General features: G+C 31.6%; 2 protein-coding genes across 6 annotated transcripts in view; both read right to left on the reverse strand.

The window, feature by feature from the left end:
• Nucleotides 1-10,938, reverse strand: part of LOC142321570 (piwi-like protein Siwi) — a 118,734-nt gene extending 107,796 nt beyond the window's left edge. Inside the window, exon 1 of one of the 5 annotated variants that reach the window (XM_075359771.1) lies at nucleotides 10,920-10,938. The gene's annotated coding sequence lies outside the window, so the exon portion shown is untranslated. Of the gene's footprint in view, nucleotides 1-975; nucleotides 1,132-10,014; nucleotides 10,230-10,673; nucleotides 10,894-10,919 lie in introns of those variants that run through there. The other 4 variants (XM_075359766.1, XM_075359770.1, XM_075359769.1 and 1 more) reach the window with 4 other exon arrangements.
• Nucleotides 10,939-17,090: 6,152 nt separating this feature from the next.
• Nucleotides 17,091-17,584, reverse strand: part of Noc2 (Nucleolar complex protein 2) — a 79,311-nt gene continuing 78,817 nt past the window's right edge. Inside the window, exon 12 of the mRNA XM_075359772.1 lies at nucleotides 17,091-17,296. Within this exon, the coding sequence (XP_075215887.1) occupies nucleotides 17,110-17,296 (187 nt within the window). The 3' untranslated portion in view covers nucleotides 17,091-17,109. The remainder of the gene's footprint in view (nucleotides 17,297-17,584) is intronic.

A 17,584-nucleotide genomic window follows, 5' to 3' on the forward strand; every position in this document is an offset into this window, starting at 1 on the left:
CAGTTACACTTATCAGTAAAACTCTAAAAACATGTTTTAATGTAATATTTACTGAAAAGTAAGAACTATTTTAAATCGATTTATTCATACATTTTCATAAAACTTAAGATTAATTAATGGTGCTACTCTTATTTAGCTACCCAGGTTAGGCCTACTCAAAAAACATACTAATTTTGATTATATTATTAATGTCATCAGTGTATTGTATATTCTAATAGTTTGATCATTTTTTATACATCTTCACTTAATTATTGTCCATTTCTCCTTTTTTTAATATTTTATTTGTATAAATTTTACATTATCATGTAATTACTATTACGATTCTTTTTTCATTTTACTGATCATTTTTGGGGGTTTTATGTATTCTATATATAATTTATGTTATAACGCATAAATTAGATTTTAAACTATAGTTAAATATTTTAATAAGTAGGATAATGATAAAAACTTTGTTTTCTTACATAATTTAAATAAAAAATGAACACTAAACAAAAAAAAATTGCCGTGCATTGAAACAGATGCACGTGGCCCTATTTAAAAAATTCAAAATAGACCACGTGCAATATGTACGATTTCGATTTTTTTTTTTGTAAAAAAGGGAAAGAAAAAGAATAATTCCTATCCATAATTATTATAAAAATGACAGTGAATTGTTTTAAAAAATGATCTGGTCTGAACATGAAAGTATCTTGAAAAACTGCCTGGCAGTTTAACAATAGGTTATCACAAACTTGTACCTAAACAATAAGAACAAATAACGTAAAAAGCAAACAGAACACTTATATAATATAAATTCAAATATTATCTCATTCACAGCAATTTGTAAACAACGAACATAATGCCTACTTATGTTTAAAATTTAGTCGGTACAACACACCATTGTCAGTATAACAAAACAATCTTACCATCTAATCTATAACCAATTTCAAATTATCAGAACATGATATATCAATAATTAATTCATTAAATACTTACTTCTCTGAAATACAGCACAAATAAATAAATAAGAAAGTAAGATTTACACATTAACGACGGTAACCACGCGAAAACAGAAAAAAAACAAATGGCGGAGAGAAAACAGAATATGAACAGGCGGTTAAAAGTCAGCACTAGGAGGTGCTACCTACCAACGGTTACGGAAGGTAAGAGAACTAAAATAGCCTTATATTAAAACCTGCTTATTTAAACAAATGTACATTATTTCATTTTTTTAAATTGGCCTTTTGAGGCCAATTTCAGCGACTGTTTGTTTCCTAATCTGGTATTAATATTATTTCTGAAAATTTTAACGAGATTATAAGATTCGCATTTATGTAGAATAATTTATCAGTTTAGAATTCTTCCAATAGTAATCTGTTAACTCTTGAATAATACATAATTTATCGCATCAACGACAATTTATCATAAGCGTTTAACAAGTTTTTTTTATGATTGTATCAATTATGTTAATGAAGGTGGATTTGTAATATAATAATATATGCCTTATGGTATAGCTTTATTTTTTTGAATTAATATTTTTCTTACAATTATTAATAATAAACTTTACACTATCCACCTACATTAAATATGCGAGCTGTTTTTTTCTGAGTCTGCCCATGCATGTTACTAGGACATAATTTTTTTTATGTATGAATGCATCATTAAATGTGTGAATCCATTACATTTTATAGTGATTTTTATCAAAGTCAAGTTCACTCTTTGTACTATAAACTATGCATGATAACATTTATTTGTGTGGCCTAATCTAACAGGAAGACTTTTACTAAAAATATTTTTTTAATCTATACATTTTCTTTAAAAATGTTGTAAAACTTTTGTAATAAGAATTTTAAAACATTACATCATTAAAATTATAAGTGACCCATTTTCAATCATTTTTTTTATACAACAAGAACTAGATGTGTTGAATGTCTACAATTTACTTGAGGAGAAAATCCAAGAGCAATTATTAACTCCTCTATATTAAGTTTTATTCTGGTTGGCATCTTATAACAGCTATTAATGGATGATAATAAAATTAATTTTATTTTGTGAAAATTTATCATGCGACAGAAATAAAATCCAGAACCTCCAGAAGAAATGTGAAGATACTGCCACAAAGATTAGAACTTATAAATTATTGGAACTTATTTTACAACAATCAACAATCTTTATTTTACAAAAATCTGATGTGGACACCACATGACTTCCTAGTACACCTATTAAATTAGTCATTTTTTTAAAATGAAAAGTACATAAAATTTTATTTCCTTCATAACTTCTGATATTTTTCTATTTTAGTTTACAGTAATTTTTTTTTCAAAATCAGAGGTTAATAAATCAATACAATTAAATTAAAAAAAAGGGAGATGAAGTCTGATTCAAACCGATGTGCCTTCCTTATAAGATCCAAAATTTTATTAATGAAAATTTCATTTGGCTATAACTCTGTAACCAATGAAAATAAGTACCATTTATGATATATTGTTGAAAAACTCAATGAAGGCTTAATTACTGCAGTTAAAAAAGTCCAAAATCCAAATGTTTTTAGACTTCCAGTCAATTGCAATCAAAATGAGAGGTGAAAAACTAGATATTACAACAGTCCTAAATCCAAAATTTCAACAACCTACAGCTAATTGTTTTTGAGTTATGCGAGATGCATACGTACATATAGTTAGCACATTATGGAAACATAAGTACAGATGTCACAACGAAACTAGTCAAAATGGATTCAGGGATGGTCAAAATGTATATTTCTGTTGAAATCTGAAAACCGAAATTTTTGCAATCACAATACTTCTTTACTTCGTACAAGGAAGTAAAAATATATTACAAAAACTAGTTTCAATAACCAAATTACACTTATAAATAAGGCTACCTTACTATTACAACTAACTACTAAGGGAACAGTGGCTACACTATAGGAACCGCCAGGTCCACTTCAACAAAAAGCTTTACATTTATAGAGAAATGGAAATTGGGAATTTATTGCCTAAGCAAAAACCTGAGTAAAACTTAGTTTATCTACGAATAAAAAAAAAAATCAAAATTTTACTGTGTTGTACATTTTAATGTTTATCTTCTTATGAAATAATATACAATTCTGACATTAAAACATTAGATCTACATAACTGTTAACTGTCTGTATAACTAGCGTTACATGGGCAGTTATAACTATATTGTATTCAATTAGCTTGTAGGGAGAAGAAACAACACTTGAGTTAAATAAAAACTGGACCTTGGGTAAATGTCTGCATCGAACAAAGTCCAAAACTCAACTGAAGTATAAGTATCCAGAATAGGTTATTCAGGTTTAGAATATCAACCATGATTACTTCAGGACCTTCATGAAGATGGTTTTGATAGGATATAATTTATGAGAAATTATTTTTTGTGAAGCAGATCCTCATTTCTTTAGCTAGGTTGTAAGGTCTGATGAAGCATGCTTTAAACTGGATGGCCAGTAATTAATTATAATTGGGCTGATCAAAACCACCTTATGAAATAAGAGCTCAAGATTGATGCAAGATCGCAAAGAAAAAGGAGTTATGCAACAGTAGTGTAACTCATACTTGCATTAATACCATACATTAACAAGTTGGCAAGTAATTTTTATGTGTTGCAATTCCCCATTGTCTGATATTTGAATTTCCACAGGCGTCACAGGCCATCTGTGTCTTGTAAGCTTTCACCTATATGAACACTATCGTCAGTAATGATAAAACTTTTCATAAATTTTTATTGCCCCAACTGTTAAAATCTGTTTGTTAATCTATATACTCTGAGATTAAAGTGAACTTCGTCACTAAATATTACTTTTTTGCAAAAAAGTGACACTACTTCAGCTGTGTGAACTAAATCCTATATGCATGTAAAACCAAGTCTCTCATAAAATCTGTCATGATCCCCCCACTGCTGCAAAAGGTACAAAATTGACATGATTGATGATTGAAATTGATCTTCAAAGATTGCAATGCTGTTTTCTGGACAAGCATGTCAAGCATATGTAAATGTTAGACAGACCCAGTTTATTTAAGAATTTATGTGCTATTATACTGTGAACTGTTTTCTACGACAGGCAATTATACTAATAAAAAAAATCATTATCTTAGTAAAATTTATTTTTAACTTAATATTCATTTCCATAATGTGCAGAAAATTGTTTTCCATGTCACTTTATAACTAAAATTGTAATGAACAACCGATTATATATGTGAAACACAAGTCAACGATCATTCAGGTATAATCTAAGAACATATATGGTGGATATTTCTGTCTGTCTGTCTCTGTGTGTATGTGTGGTGTGGTGGGGTGGAGAGTTCTTCCACTCCCTTGTTCATGTGTTGCTCTCTGTGTTGTTGAGTTGGGTTCATAAAGTGGTCATAACATCGATGTGTTATGTTTTAATCATAAAGTTTCTTTAGTGTAATTGTACACAATTACCATGGAGTGACAATCTATACAACAAAGATGTCAATCAATGTCAGTTACGTTAAAATGTGTTATTTTATTTCACAGTCCACTTAACTGATTTATAACCAGCATCCTTTGGTTATTCGAGCCGCATCTTTTTTACCAATATAGATGTGCAAATTGTTATTTTCAAGTGCAAATAAAAGTGTAAATTTGTGACAATGAAATGATTTACAATTAATTCTTCAAATCTGTGTTCGGTGTACTCTGAGATCTTTTCTAAATTATAATAATTAAGATGTATAAATTTATGGACAGTTTTTATTATTGCTGAAATGAATTGCATCGCTACTCATATATGTGCGCACGTAACATAACGCTGTCACATTCCAGGTGAAGATAAGCTGAATGCGGTTACATTATCACTGGGTAAACAACACGATAAGTAAAGAATGTTATTTTGTAATCTGTTGTCAAACATTCCTGTAGTTAATCATAATCTTTATACCAAATTTCCTTTATTATACACTTTATACTACCACAAATTTAATTCCATACTTTAAGTGCTTAATCATATTATTTATTCTTGTTTATTTAGTTAGCCTACAAAGTCATAATATTATTCAGTCCAATTCCTTATCACATCTCGATAAATTATTTCATACTTTACAAAAATACAGTAGGCTACTATACTCATTTTTTTTTTCATTTGTAAAATAACTGAAATTAAGCAATTAATTAAAGTACGTGCTTTAGTTAAAGCTAAGTTAATAAGGTTCAAAACATATTTCGCTACTGTATCAAATGTACATGGAATTACACAATTAAAAGTTAGACTCACTAAGCTTGAAGAGTATTGGTCTGAGTTTGATAAAATTCAACTACAAATAGAATTACAGGACGACGCCAAGAGTCAAACAGAAGAAAGGGAAAATTTTGAGTCCAAATTTTTCTCATTAACAGCTGCCAGCACAAGACCTTCTTAAATCATATGAAATACCACTTAGCAGTGAAATCAAACCAACAAAAACTCAATGTCAGTTAAACTTCCCACTTTCAGCGAAAATTACAATGAAAGGGTGTCGTTTCATGACACGTTTGTGTCAGTCATTCATTCGAAAGAAATGTCAGAAATTCATAAATTTCATTACCTCAGATGTTCTTTAAAGGGTGAAGCAGCTGAAATTTTACAATCTTTAGAAAGTTCAACTGAAAATTATGAGGTTGCTTGGAAACTTTTAAAGGTCAGATATGGAAATGAAAGGTTTTTAATTAATAACCATGTAAGTGCACTATTCAACTTCTCTAAAAATGATACAGAAAATTCTGCATAATTATGAAGGCTTTTAGACAGTGCATTCATTAAAACATACGTTCGCTAGCAGGATTACGACAACCAACTCAGCAATGGGATACACTCTTAAATCATGTAATTACTATTATCAAATTAGATTCAGCTACCTTACATGAATGGGAAAATTCCTTAGAAATAAATTAGTTGCCAACAATGTCCGAATTAGAAACATTTCTGCAACATAAATGTCAAGTTATAGAATCAGTTGAAACTAGCAAGTCTCATAAATCACATATGAACATTCAGTTACCAATAAAGTGCAAATACCAAAATTTAAATCATTTTCAAAAAATAATACATTATTCAAAAATTGTCATGGTCTATAAAAAATTATTCTTTATGTAATCAACCACAACACCCAATTTATTTTTGTGAAGCTTTTAAAACGTTATCAATTCCTGACCGTGAACTTGAGGTTAAAAACATGGTCTGTGCTTCAACTGTTTAAACGTCAGCATAAAATTGTGGTCTGTCAAGCAGGCTCATGCAAACATTGTGGAATAAAACATAATAGTTTGCTGCATTACATCAGATTTAATTCTGGCGTTACACAAAATAAGATTTCAACCAGTGGGGATGAATCATCCTCAGTGATAATTTGACAATAAACAATAGTATCAACGTCATATGTTAGTTCGAAGCAATCCAACCCTGTTGTCATGCTGTCAACAGCCATTGCTTTAGTGTATACATGGTAATACACACATGGTAATTCTCATTGTTGTTGCATGTTTTCTTGATAGCAGTTCGCAGTCAAATTTTATCAGTGAGAAAACTACTAATTTTATCAGTGAGAAGACTACCATCAAAGAAAAACATGTCACAAGTTAATGGTATAGGCAAGGCAAGGCCACAACCATTACAACTCAATCTGTGGAATGTTATTAATTCAAGAGAGAACGGATTTGCAGCGAATATAGAGTGTGTAGTTTTAGCAACCATCACTCAACAATTACCCACACTTCAAATCAGAATATCAAGTTTACAATTACCACAGAATCTGTTACTGGCTGATCCAGATTTCCACAAACCAAGTGACATTGACATACTTCTTGGTGCAGAATTATTTTATAATGTCTTATGTGAAGGAAGCATTAAAGCAAGTGAATCAAATCCAACATTTCAAAATACCTTATTTGACTGGATAATTTCCAGTAAAATACCAATCGACCAGCATTCAACAATTTTAACATCTGTATGAAATCTATCCACTTTAGATCACATCAATGAAAACATTAAAAAATTTTGGCAATTAGAAGACTGCAGTTCTAACGAAAAACAATTTACAGGAAATAACAAACTTTGTGAAGAATTGTATGAAAATAATGTGACAAGATACTGTGTGAAGATCCTTAGAAAGGTGATGTAAACCAACTTGGTGAATTAAGAACTACTGCAGTGCGAAGGCTTCTTTTGCTTGAGAAACGTCTGAATTCAAACACTGAATTGAAATTACAATACATAAACTTCATGAGAGAATGCAAAAACCTAGGGTACATGACAGAAATATCAGATGAAGAAGTTCCAGAGTCTAAATCATATTACAATCCACACCATTGTGTTTTATGAGAAGATTCATCTACAATGAAAGTAGTAGTAGTTTTTTGACGCTTCCAGTAAGACAACATCTGGAATTTCACTGAATGACTTACTCATTGTTGGACCTATGGTACAGTCAGATTTAATCAGCATTATCATCAGATTCAGAACTCATGTATATGCTATGACAGCTGATGTAGAAAAGATGTATAGGCAAATTAAATCCATGCTTCTCAAACAAATCTTCAGTTAATTGTAACTTCAATGAAGAAATAAAATTATAAAGTTGTTAACCGTGATGTATGGAACTTCAAGTGCACCATACTTAGCAACAACACTAAAGCAACTAGCTCTAAATGAAAAGGAAACATTTCTAAGGGCGTTTCTTGTAATGATAAGACAACTTTTATGTGGATGTTCTTATGACAGGTGCATTTTCACTTCAAGAAGCAAAACAACTTCAAAGAGATCTAATTGATCTTGCTAGTCGTGGAGGATCTCACCTCAGAAAGTGGTGTGCAACTAATCAAGAACTAGTGTCCAATATTCCGTGTGAAGATGTATCTCAGACTGATTACAACATTGATCAAGATCCTAGAGTTAAAACTTTAGGACTAATTTGGAATCCTGTGAAAGATGCATTTCAGTTCTTATTCCACAAGATAAGTCAAAAACTAACAAAACGAACAATCATAGCTGTGACTGGATGAATAGTTGATCCTTTGGGATTACTTGAGCCTGTCGTAGTCATTGCAAAACTTATTATGCAAAATCTATGGTCTTGCAAGATTGGTTGGGATGATGAGATTCCAAAGGACTTGCTAAACAAATGGAATTGATTTCAAGAATCTATTCAGTCATTGGCCACTCTGGAAATTCCCAGATGCCTCACAAACAAGAGAGAACCAATACATGGTGTTTTGGATGCCATCTGAATCTGCATATGGTGCATAAATTTATCTGAAATCCATTGATGCATCAAACAATATCGTGGTAAACTTAATTACAATGTCAAGAGTAGCTCCGTAGGTATCTTACCGAGGTTAGAATTATGTGGTGCGTTGCTTTTATCCGAATTAATGAAAATTACAAGTTCATTAGTACAACATAATGCCAAGGAAATCAGTAATCTCAAATCCTTGAAACCAATTCAAAACAATAGTAAACTAAAACCATTAAAAACATATCTCAATGATAACTATATACTAAGAGTCTGAAGTCGTTTAAGAATTTCAGCCTCCATTCTGACCAAAGGAACCCCATCATTTTACGAAAGAATCAAATCTTGACTGAACTGATAATCCGACACATCCATGTCAAAAATCTGCATTTTGGACCACAATCACTACTGAACATGATTAGACAAAAATACTGGCCTATTGGAGGAAAAAACTTAGTTCATAGAATATTTCATCAATGTGTAAAATGTTTCAAAGCAAATCCAAAGGGGATGACCCAGATAATGGGAAACCTACCCAAATCATCTGTACATCCAATTCTTAGACCATTTGTAAGATTACTGTGGACCATTTTGGGTAAAATTATTCAGAAAACGTGGAGTCATAGCTCAGAAGTATTACGTATCATTATTTGTTTGTTTCAGCACTAAAGTCATTCATTTAGAGTTGGCTGAAGATTTATCATCAGATTTACACGATCTTTTAATTTACATCATCCTTTACCAAATAAAGCAGAATATTAATTAAAGAGTACAGAATGATTGTTCTAACATATATCAGAACTTTTTGTATATACAAGGATGGTCTACTGTTCTTGCACAAAGATTCAACAACCAACATTTGATAATTCTATACTGTTTTATGTCCACTGATATAAAACAACAGACTTAACATCCCACTAAATTTTGATTTTTTAATTCTGAATTTTTAGTAAGTTGTATTGTAATATGGAGCGATGTAAATTCAAAAATAGGCAAGTAAAAACACTAATTATACACCAAACAGATTGGCCCTCAATGGTCAAAATGTAGAAACAAAGACTGCAAACCAGTTTAAGAAATTCTTTGGGAAAATAAGAGAAAATTTAGCCAAAAAGGTCAAAACAAATAAATCCTAATAGCAATAATGAAGTCAAATCAGTTAAAGAATTCTATTTTTTATTTAGATCTAATAGATGTGAAAGATATTTGGCATATAATAGCTTAAAAAATACAAATTATATTAATGGATAATATCCATTCAAACATATAAGCATATCTGTTTTCCATAAAAAGTTAATGTTAACACTTCTGTAATAAATTAGTTATCATCAATGGAAGTGTTAAGTTTCATGGACTTTTTTTAATCAGAATTAATAGAGGATTTATAATTTTAACATTTATAATATTTTTAAAAATGTTAACAAGAATTGACTCGCAAGTTATTATTTGGATTTATTAATCAAAGACTCAATAATCACTTACATAACTTATCAGTCTAAATATCCCTGTGATAATTTATAATCTGACTTAATTAAATAATGTATTCATGACCCAAATTTTATAACTGTAAACAAATATATCATTATTTGCTTTGTAGTGATACGTTTGCCTGCTTACTGTTCTAATTAATGTAAAGTTGCAGGAATGGTTAAAAGTGAACCTTCAGTATTCTGGAAATTAACATACAAAAATAAAATTAAGTCCTAGATCAAGGTAGTCGAGTTTCACCATGATCTTTGATCTTGGTTAGCAACAGTAATTACAAAACTAAAAAAAAACTACCTACAATCACATAACTGGTTGGAATATGCAACAGCATCCAAATAACGGCAGTATACGACTTACTTTTTCAATAGTAAGCATAAAAAACTGTAGAAATTAAATAATCGCTATCATATACAAGAGTAAAATAAAAATCCATTATCGTTATAAAACTGTACGTAGTTCATAGATAACCTCTTTATGAGAACAAAGTAAATACAACCTTATCCCAAACGACTGAAAACAAAATTGTTATCAACCAACTGAAGCAACTAGCTTAACTGTTTATGTAGTGCAAAATAAGTTAACTAATAACTGCAGGAACAGAGCAACATTTCATTATGTTTTAGTTTTATGAAAGGAGTAAACTATCTTCGGACACAACTATGATGAAAAACTAATAGTGAAAATAATAAATTTAGGTTAAATAAATCTTAAATAAGAAAGGAAATACATTTTTCATAGTATGCTAAAATATAAACATTATTAGGAACTGTAAAAGCGTAATAAAACAATTCAGAATGCACCGATTAAATTTAATAACCACTCCCCTCCAACAACTTAACGCATGCAAACTGAAAATATAAATTACTCATGAAAAAAAAAAACACAAAAATGACCTTAACACAGTAAAATATAAATTCATGGCGATTAACTTTTTTAAATACTCTTTAAGTTTCTTACCAGCAGATCAATTCATCCTTTCCAATAACACTTCAAACCATCCCGTTCACATCGGAAGTTTGCTTACATGCATCAAAACGTATTCTAGGTTTGTATTTCATAGTTTTTAAGGAAATTAAGATTTAGAAAATGAGAATTCCAAAAATGGAAATTTGTTATTCAATGCGCAAAGAAATTTAAATAAATCGCTTTGATAGTTTCAAAAGAAAATAATTTACTGGGAGATGTATCATAAAACCAACTAACCTTAATAGAAACCCACTGCTAGCAGGAAATTTCCTCTATAAAAAAATAATTGCGAAAAGCTTAAGATTACAAAAATAATTAACAATAAATTTGTCTTTTAGAACAAAAGCTGTTTTAACATTACAATAATTGATGTTAAAATAGATTTTAAAATGCTGGCATTTGAATTACTATTACAAACATTTCCATCGGTGTAAGCAAATGTATATTTTATTCAAACGCACACTACTGTATCAAATAAATTATTTTAAAAACAAATTTTTAAATCCATCAGATACAGTATAAATAAAAGGTAATAACACTTGACACAAAATAAATATATATATATATATATATATATTTTTTTTTTGCCTGTAGTCATTTGACTGGTTTGATGTAGCACTCCTAGATTCCCTATCAAGTACCAGTCGTTTCATTTCGGTATACCTCCTACACGCATAACAATTTGTTTTACATGTTGCCTGCCTGTACACTTTTTCTCATCTACCTGTCCCTCCAATATCAAAGTTACTATTCCAGGATGTCTTAAAAGTCTGTCTCTTCTTTTAGCTATATTTTTCCAAATGCTTCTTTCTTCATCGATATGCGGCAATACCTCTTCATTTGTCACTTTAACAACCCATCTGATTTTTAACATTCTCCTATAGCACCACATTTCAAAAGCTTGTAATCTTTTCTTATCAGATACTGCGATCATCCAAGTTTCACTTCCATATAAAGCTATGCTCCAAACATATACGTTCAAAAATGCTTTCCTCTTGTTTAAATTAATTTTTGATGTAAGCAAATTGTAGAACATCATCCATGCCATTCATTGTTTCTTCTCATTCTTTTGTGCTCTCAGCTAGAATTATTATATCAACAAATTGTAGCATCTTTAATTTTTTACCTTTCACAGTTACTCTGATTCTAAACTGTTCTGTAACCTCCTCATTAACTGCTAGTTCTATGTAAAGATTAAAAAAGTAACAAGGATAGGGAACATACTTGTCCGACTCCCTTTTTTTATCACTACCTCTTTCTTATGCTCTTAAGTGTTGCAGTTTTTTTCCTGTAAATTTTAGCAATTGTTCTTCTATCTCTATACTTAAAGCCTAAACTTTTTAAAATGCTGAACATTTTATTCCAGTCTATGTTATCCAAATTTCTAAGTCTATAATGCCGTGTATGTCAGTTTGTTTTTCTTTAATCTTCCTTCTAATATTAATCTGAGGCCTAAAATTGCTTCCCTTGTCCTCTTCATCTGAACCGATGTAGGTAAGCCATGAAGTCCCCGTGGCCAGAGAGGAACTAGGTGAGATAGTAACTCACCTCCCCATGGCCCAATCCTGGGTATTAGTCTCTTCATCCAGGAGCCCTTAGTGGTGGCATCGCACCTGGTCTGCTGCTCCACCAGTAGCATTCCCCACGTCTCAGCCTTCATCATCCCCTTGAATCTTCTCATTAGCTGTATTGCCCTCAGACAAATCAGGGGACCCTGGCGATGACCTTTACTACATTGCCCGTAATCATATGACACGCAGAAGCCACCTTGATCGCTGCCCTCTGCTGGAGTGAGGACAACAGCCTCTTATTCCTCGCCCTCTCCAGCACTCCCGCCCACATTGGCACTGCATATAGCAGAACCGAGGTGGCCACAGGAAGGATGAGCCATCTCTTCCTGGCTCAGGGTCCCTGCTTGTTACTCATGAGTCTTGTAAATGCATCAAGGATCCTTCCTGCTTTTCCAGCTGTCTCCTTAAGATGATGATTAAAGAGGCTTGACGTGTCCAACCCCAAGCCGAGGTATTTAACATACCTCAACATGCAAACTCTTGTATCTTTGACCATTATCTCAAACTTCCTGATTTGTCTGTGGCCAACTATCACCATCATAGTTGTTTTCTGAGGGGCAGACTCAGTCCTCGTTCCTCCAGCCAGCCACTTACCATGTCAACTGCCTCATTTGCTACACCTTCAACCTCTTCCTCTGTCTGTCTGGCTGCCAGATCATCAGCACAGGTGACCGCCTGGGAACTCCAATCCCAGGAGGCCGTCGTATACAATGTTCCACAATTTTGGTCCGAGCACAAACCCTATAGCACACCACTGCACATTCCAAATTCTACGTGTCCCTCCGTATCAGCTTTTACCCATTGTTTGTGGAGGTAGTCATTGAGAATGGCGATAATGTACTCAACAAGTCCCTTACCCGGTGGTAATCCATTACCACCGTCCATGAAATGCTTTTGAATGCATTTCTTATGTCAAGGACAACCAGAGGTAACCTCCTTGTTCACCGTATACCTCTTGCCATGTTCTGTACCCAGTCTACCACATAGTCGACTGCATCGATTGTCAACTTCCCCTTCGTGGATCTATACTGGTGCTATGAAAAACCACTGTTAGCCAACAGTAACGCTCTTATTCTCTCCAACTTCAGCTGTTCATACAACTTTCCTACCATGCTTAACAGGCAGAGGGGCCTGTACTCTGCACTCTCATGGTGTTGCACTCTTATGTTTGTGTAGAAGCACTAGCCTGGCTTCCTTCCACTTCCGTGGGAACCTGCATTCCCACAAAGAAAAACTTTACTGCTAACTGATAACTGTTGAGCACACCCAGTAACAGAAAACCTCACTAACATAAAAATAGTATTTTCGCCTCTAAACACCATTGCAAAGCTACAAATGATGGATCAAGGCATTATCCACTCTTTTATTAAAGTTCACTTCAGACATTTATTGGTATTAAAATTATTTGATTGCTTACAAGATAAAAAAGGATTTACTATAAATGTTTTTGATTCCATCACATTAATCAATAGAGGATGAGATAATGTACCTTCAACTACGATTTAGAATTGTTTCAAAAAATTCGGTCTTGCTGCAGTTGCAAATAAAGAAGATTCTATGTCAGAAGACAAACTACCACTTTCCCAGTGGATTCAGGCCATTGATTCCAAAAATGTATTTGATGGGTGTAATGTGGATGATTGTACGCATGCTGATGGCAATTTGTTAATAACCAAAAGTCCAGCAGATGAAGAAATAATTAATAAAGTGAAACACAGGCAAATCCGCAAAATCTGAAAATAACACTATTATTGATAATCCAATCATTACCGTCTATGCAGCTCAAGACAGTTTACAATTGCTTACAACATTTTACAGCAATATCAGAGATGAGTTTATAAAATGATTCGTCTTTGTTTTCAGTCATTTGACTGGTTTGATGCAGCTCTCCAAGATTCCCTATCTAGTGCTAGTTGTTTCATTTCAGTATACCCCCTGCATCCTACATCCCTAACAATTTGTTTTACATATTTCAGACGTTGCCTGCCTGTACAATTTTTTACCTTCTACCTGTCCCTCCAATATTAAAGTGACTATTCCAGGATGTCTTAATATGCGGCCTATAAGACTCTCTTCTTTTAACTATAATTTTCCAAATGCTTCTTTCTCCATCAGTTTGCCGCAACACCTCTTCATTTGTCACTTTATCCACCCATCTGATTTTTAACGTTCTCCTATAGCACCACATTTTAGAAGCTTCTATTCTTTTCTTCTCAGGTACTCTGATCAAGCAAGTTTCGCCTCCATATAAAGATACACTCCAAACATATACTTTCAAAAATATTTTCCTGACGTTTAAATTAATTTTTGACTGAAAGATCATTTCACCTGCGTTATACGGCATTTTATATCGTTCCTGCTTCGTCCATCTTTAATAATTCTACTTCCCAAATAACAAAATTCTTCTACCTCCATAATCTTTTGTCCTCCTATTTTCACATTCAGTGGTCTATCTTCGTTATTTCTACTACACTTCATTACTTTCATTTTGTTCTTGTTTATATTCATGTGGCAGTTCTTGCGTAGGACTTCATCCATGCCGCTCATTGTTTCTTCTAAATTTTTTTTACTAGAATTACTAAATCAACAGCAAATCGTAGCATCTTTATCTTTTCACCTTGTACTGTTACTCCGGATCTGAATTGTTCTTTAACATCATTAACTGCTAGTTTTATGTAAAGATAAAAAGGTAATGGGGATAGGGAACACCCTTGTTGAACTTCCCTTTTTATTACAGCTTCTTTATTATGTTCTTCAATTATTACTGTTGCTGTTTGGTTCCTATAAATGTTAGCAATTGTTCTATTTCTGTATCTGAACCCTAATTTTTTTTTTAATAAAATGAATAGTTTAAAAAATTGTTTTGACAATTTCAGGTATAAAAATAAAAAGCAAGCAACTATAGACAATTTTTTTAAGTTAGGTTAAAAGTTTTAACAAGTTATTGATGTAAGACTGCAGTAGTATTGCTGCGTGTATCTTTAATACTTTTTAAGTGTGTTCAAGTACATTATTACATGTAAGTTACAGTGTTCTATTTAGAAAATAACCTCATAAATTTTAGGTAAGTTTACAATTCTTTATGTATGTACAGTAGTAGGTATGTGCTCACAATTTTAAGCAATATGATTTTACTTTTTTAAGTTTAGGCAAATTTCTTATACAATGTTGTATTCTTTAATACTGAGTATCAATTATTTACTTTATGTTAGAGGGGAAGATTTTATTCTGGTATAACAAACACTTACTGCCAGTCCCTTGAATCTCGTTTCACTGTATAGATAAAATACTTACAACTGTGCTGTTTTGTATATTTCATTAACTTTACAGCCTGGATTTCAGACATCCCATTTATCTCTTTTTTAAGCATGTACACTTGAATTTTTAACTTGTCTTTCATGCTTACATCAGTGAGTATTACAGCATGCCAACAACTATAAATGTATAACTGTTACCCTTGTTTGAGCACTACATCTGCAGCTAAGTTATGTTGACTAGGTATCCTTGTATGCTACACAATTACTGCTAACAAAACTTTTGTACAAAATTACAATATTTGGTCTTTGAGATGATTCTCTGCAATAGTTGGTCCTGATTTCTTTTGAATACGAGTAGTTGATTGGAGTCCATGAAACCACAAAATGTACACCATACTATATTACTAGTATCCATCTACATATTGTGATCATATATTTCAATATAAGTTTAGCATATATACATTAAAAAAAAGTTGGTGCATTACAAAATTTGACTAGTTAACTTTCATTATCACAAATTTAATAGAGGGTCAGTAAAATATTAACTGAAACCTTTTTCTACTTCTCAACAAGTAAATATACAAGAATATGGTTCATTTGTGTATTAATGTATGTGTCTAAAAACCCTCTCCACTGCTTCTCATTACCTAGGTTCTAGTAGTAGCAAGCATAAATGAGTTCACAAAATAAATGTAGAAAATTGCTAGTGTTCTGGTACAGTATAAAACAGAAGGGGTTTTTTTACATCGCATTCTTACTTGTAATGAACCTGGGTAGATTACTATACACCATCAATGAAGTAATTAAAGCAAGTCGTACATTTGGGAAGAAGATCCAGTGAAGGTACAAAGTCTGTGGGTAAGGTTCTTGCTTACAGTGTTCTGGGACTACATAGAGGTTATGTAAATCAATTTTCTTGATTAAAGAGGCAATAAATGTTGGATGCATACAGTAATTCACTGTTATTTAAGGGTCAAGGCACCCTATCCAAGCATAGAACCCAAATTCACAGTGCTCTGCTGCTACACAACAATGTTTGATCACAGACTGCTGCAGTAACCAAGAAATATAGATTCTTAAATGCATTAGATTACAAACATCCACCTTACAGCTCCAACTTAGCATCAAGTGACTAATTTTTTTTTTAGACCACTTGAGGAGGCATTAGAAGATCAACTTGAAAATAAAAAGAGATAGAATACTGTATTTGTAATTAACTTTGAACATGTTCAATTCATTATTTTATATATGATATGGAAAAGATAACTATTACAACTATTTAGTGGCAGATGTTTAAAAGTTAATGGAAATTATGCAGAAAAAAATATTTTGGGGATTAAAAAAATATTTTTTGAATAAAAGATGGCAACAAAGGTTTATAATTGACTGACCATCATGTTTCAAAAGGTAAGTGGTGATATAAACACAGATATGGATCAAGAATAATTGCTGAAAATTTAAAGAAGAAAATCAAAGCATGGGAAATGATTACTTTTTAAGAATATATACAAAACAATTATATGGATAGTTTATTACAAAATATATTACAAAATATAAATTGTCAATAAATAAAATGCATAACCAATTAAAAACTAAAATTTATTCTGAATCTGAAAATTTAAAATCAACAACAGTATCTATATTTCCATTTACATTATCATCAATATTATTGTTATCACTTTTGCTTAATTTATTCTTTTCATTTTTAACCTTTTCCTTTTCCTTTTTAATTACTTTAATCTTTTTTTTCTGTTTTTCATTTGATGAACTACTTCCTTCAGCATATCTGTAAAGAAAAAAATATTTTTATTTTGCATTTCAATTCACAAAGTCTTACTTACGGCAAACTCAAATCATTAAGTGGTAAATAGTTTTGATATTTCAACAGTAATGTTAAATCCAATATGAAATCACAGCACTACAAAGACATTACTGATATTGAAATGCTACAGTTACATTCACATTTTGATTTAACTCAGTAATTTTTTGCTACAGACATACTCCATTGAAATACTAACATAAATATCATTTTCAGTGTAGTGTATTGACTAGCATTAAGTATATGACCTAACCA

Source organism: Lycorma delicatula, chromosome 3 (assembly GCF_047948215.1).
Source record: "Lycorma delicatula isolate Av1 chromosome 3, ASM4794821v1, whole genome shotgun sequence".
Taxonomy (NCBI): domain Eukaryota; kingdom Metazoa; phylum Arthropoda; class Insecta; order Hemiptera; family Fulgoridae; genus Lycorma; species Lycorma delicatula.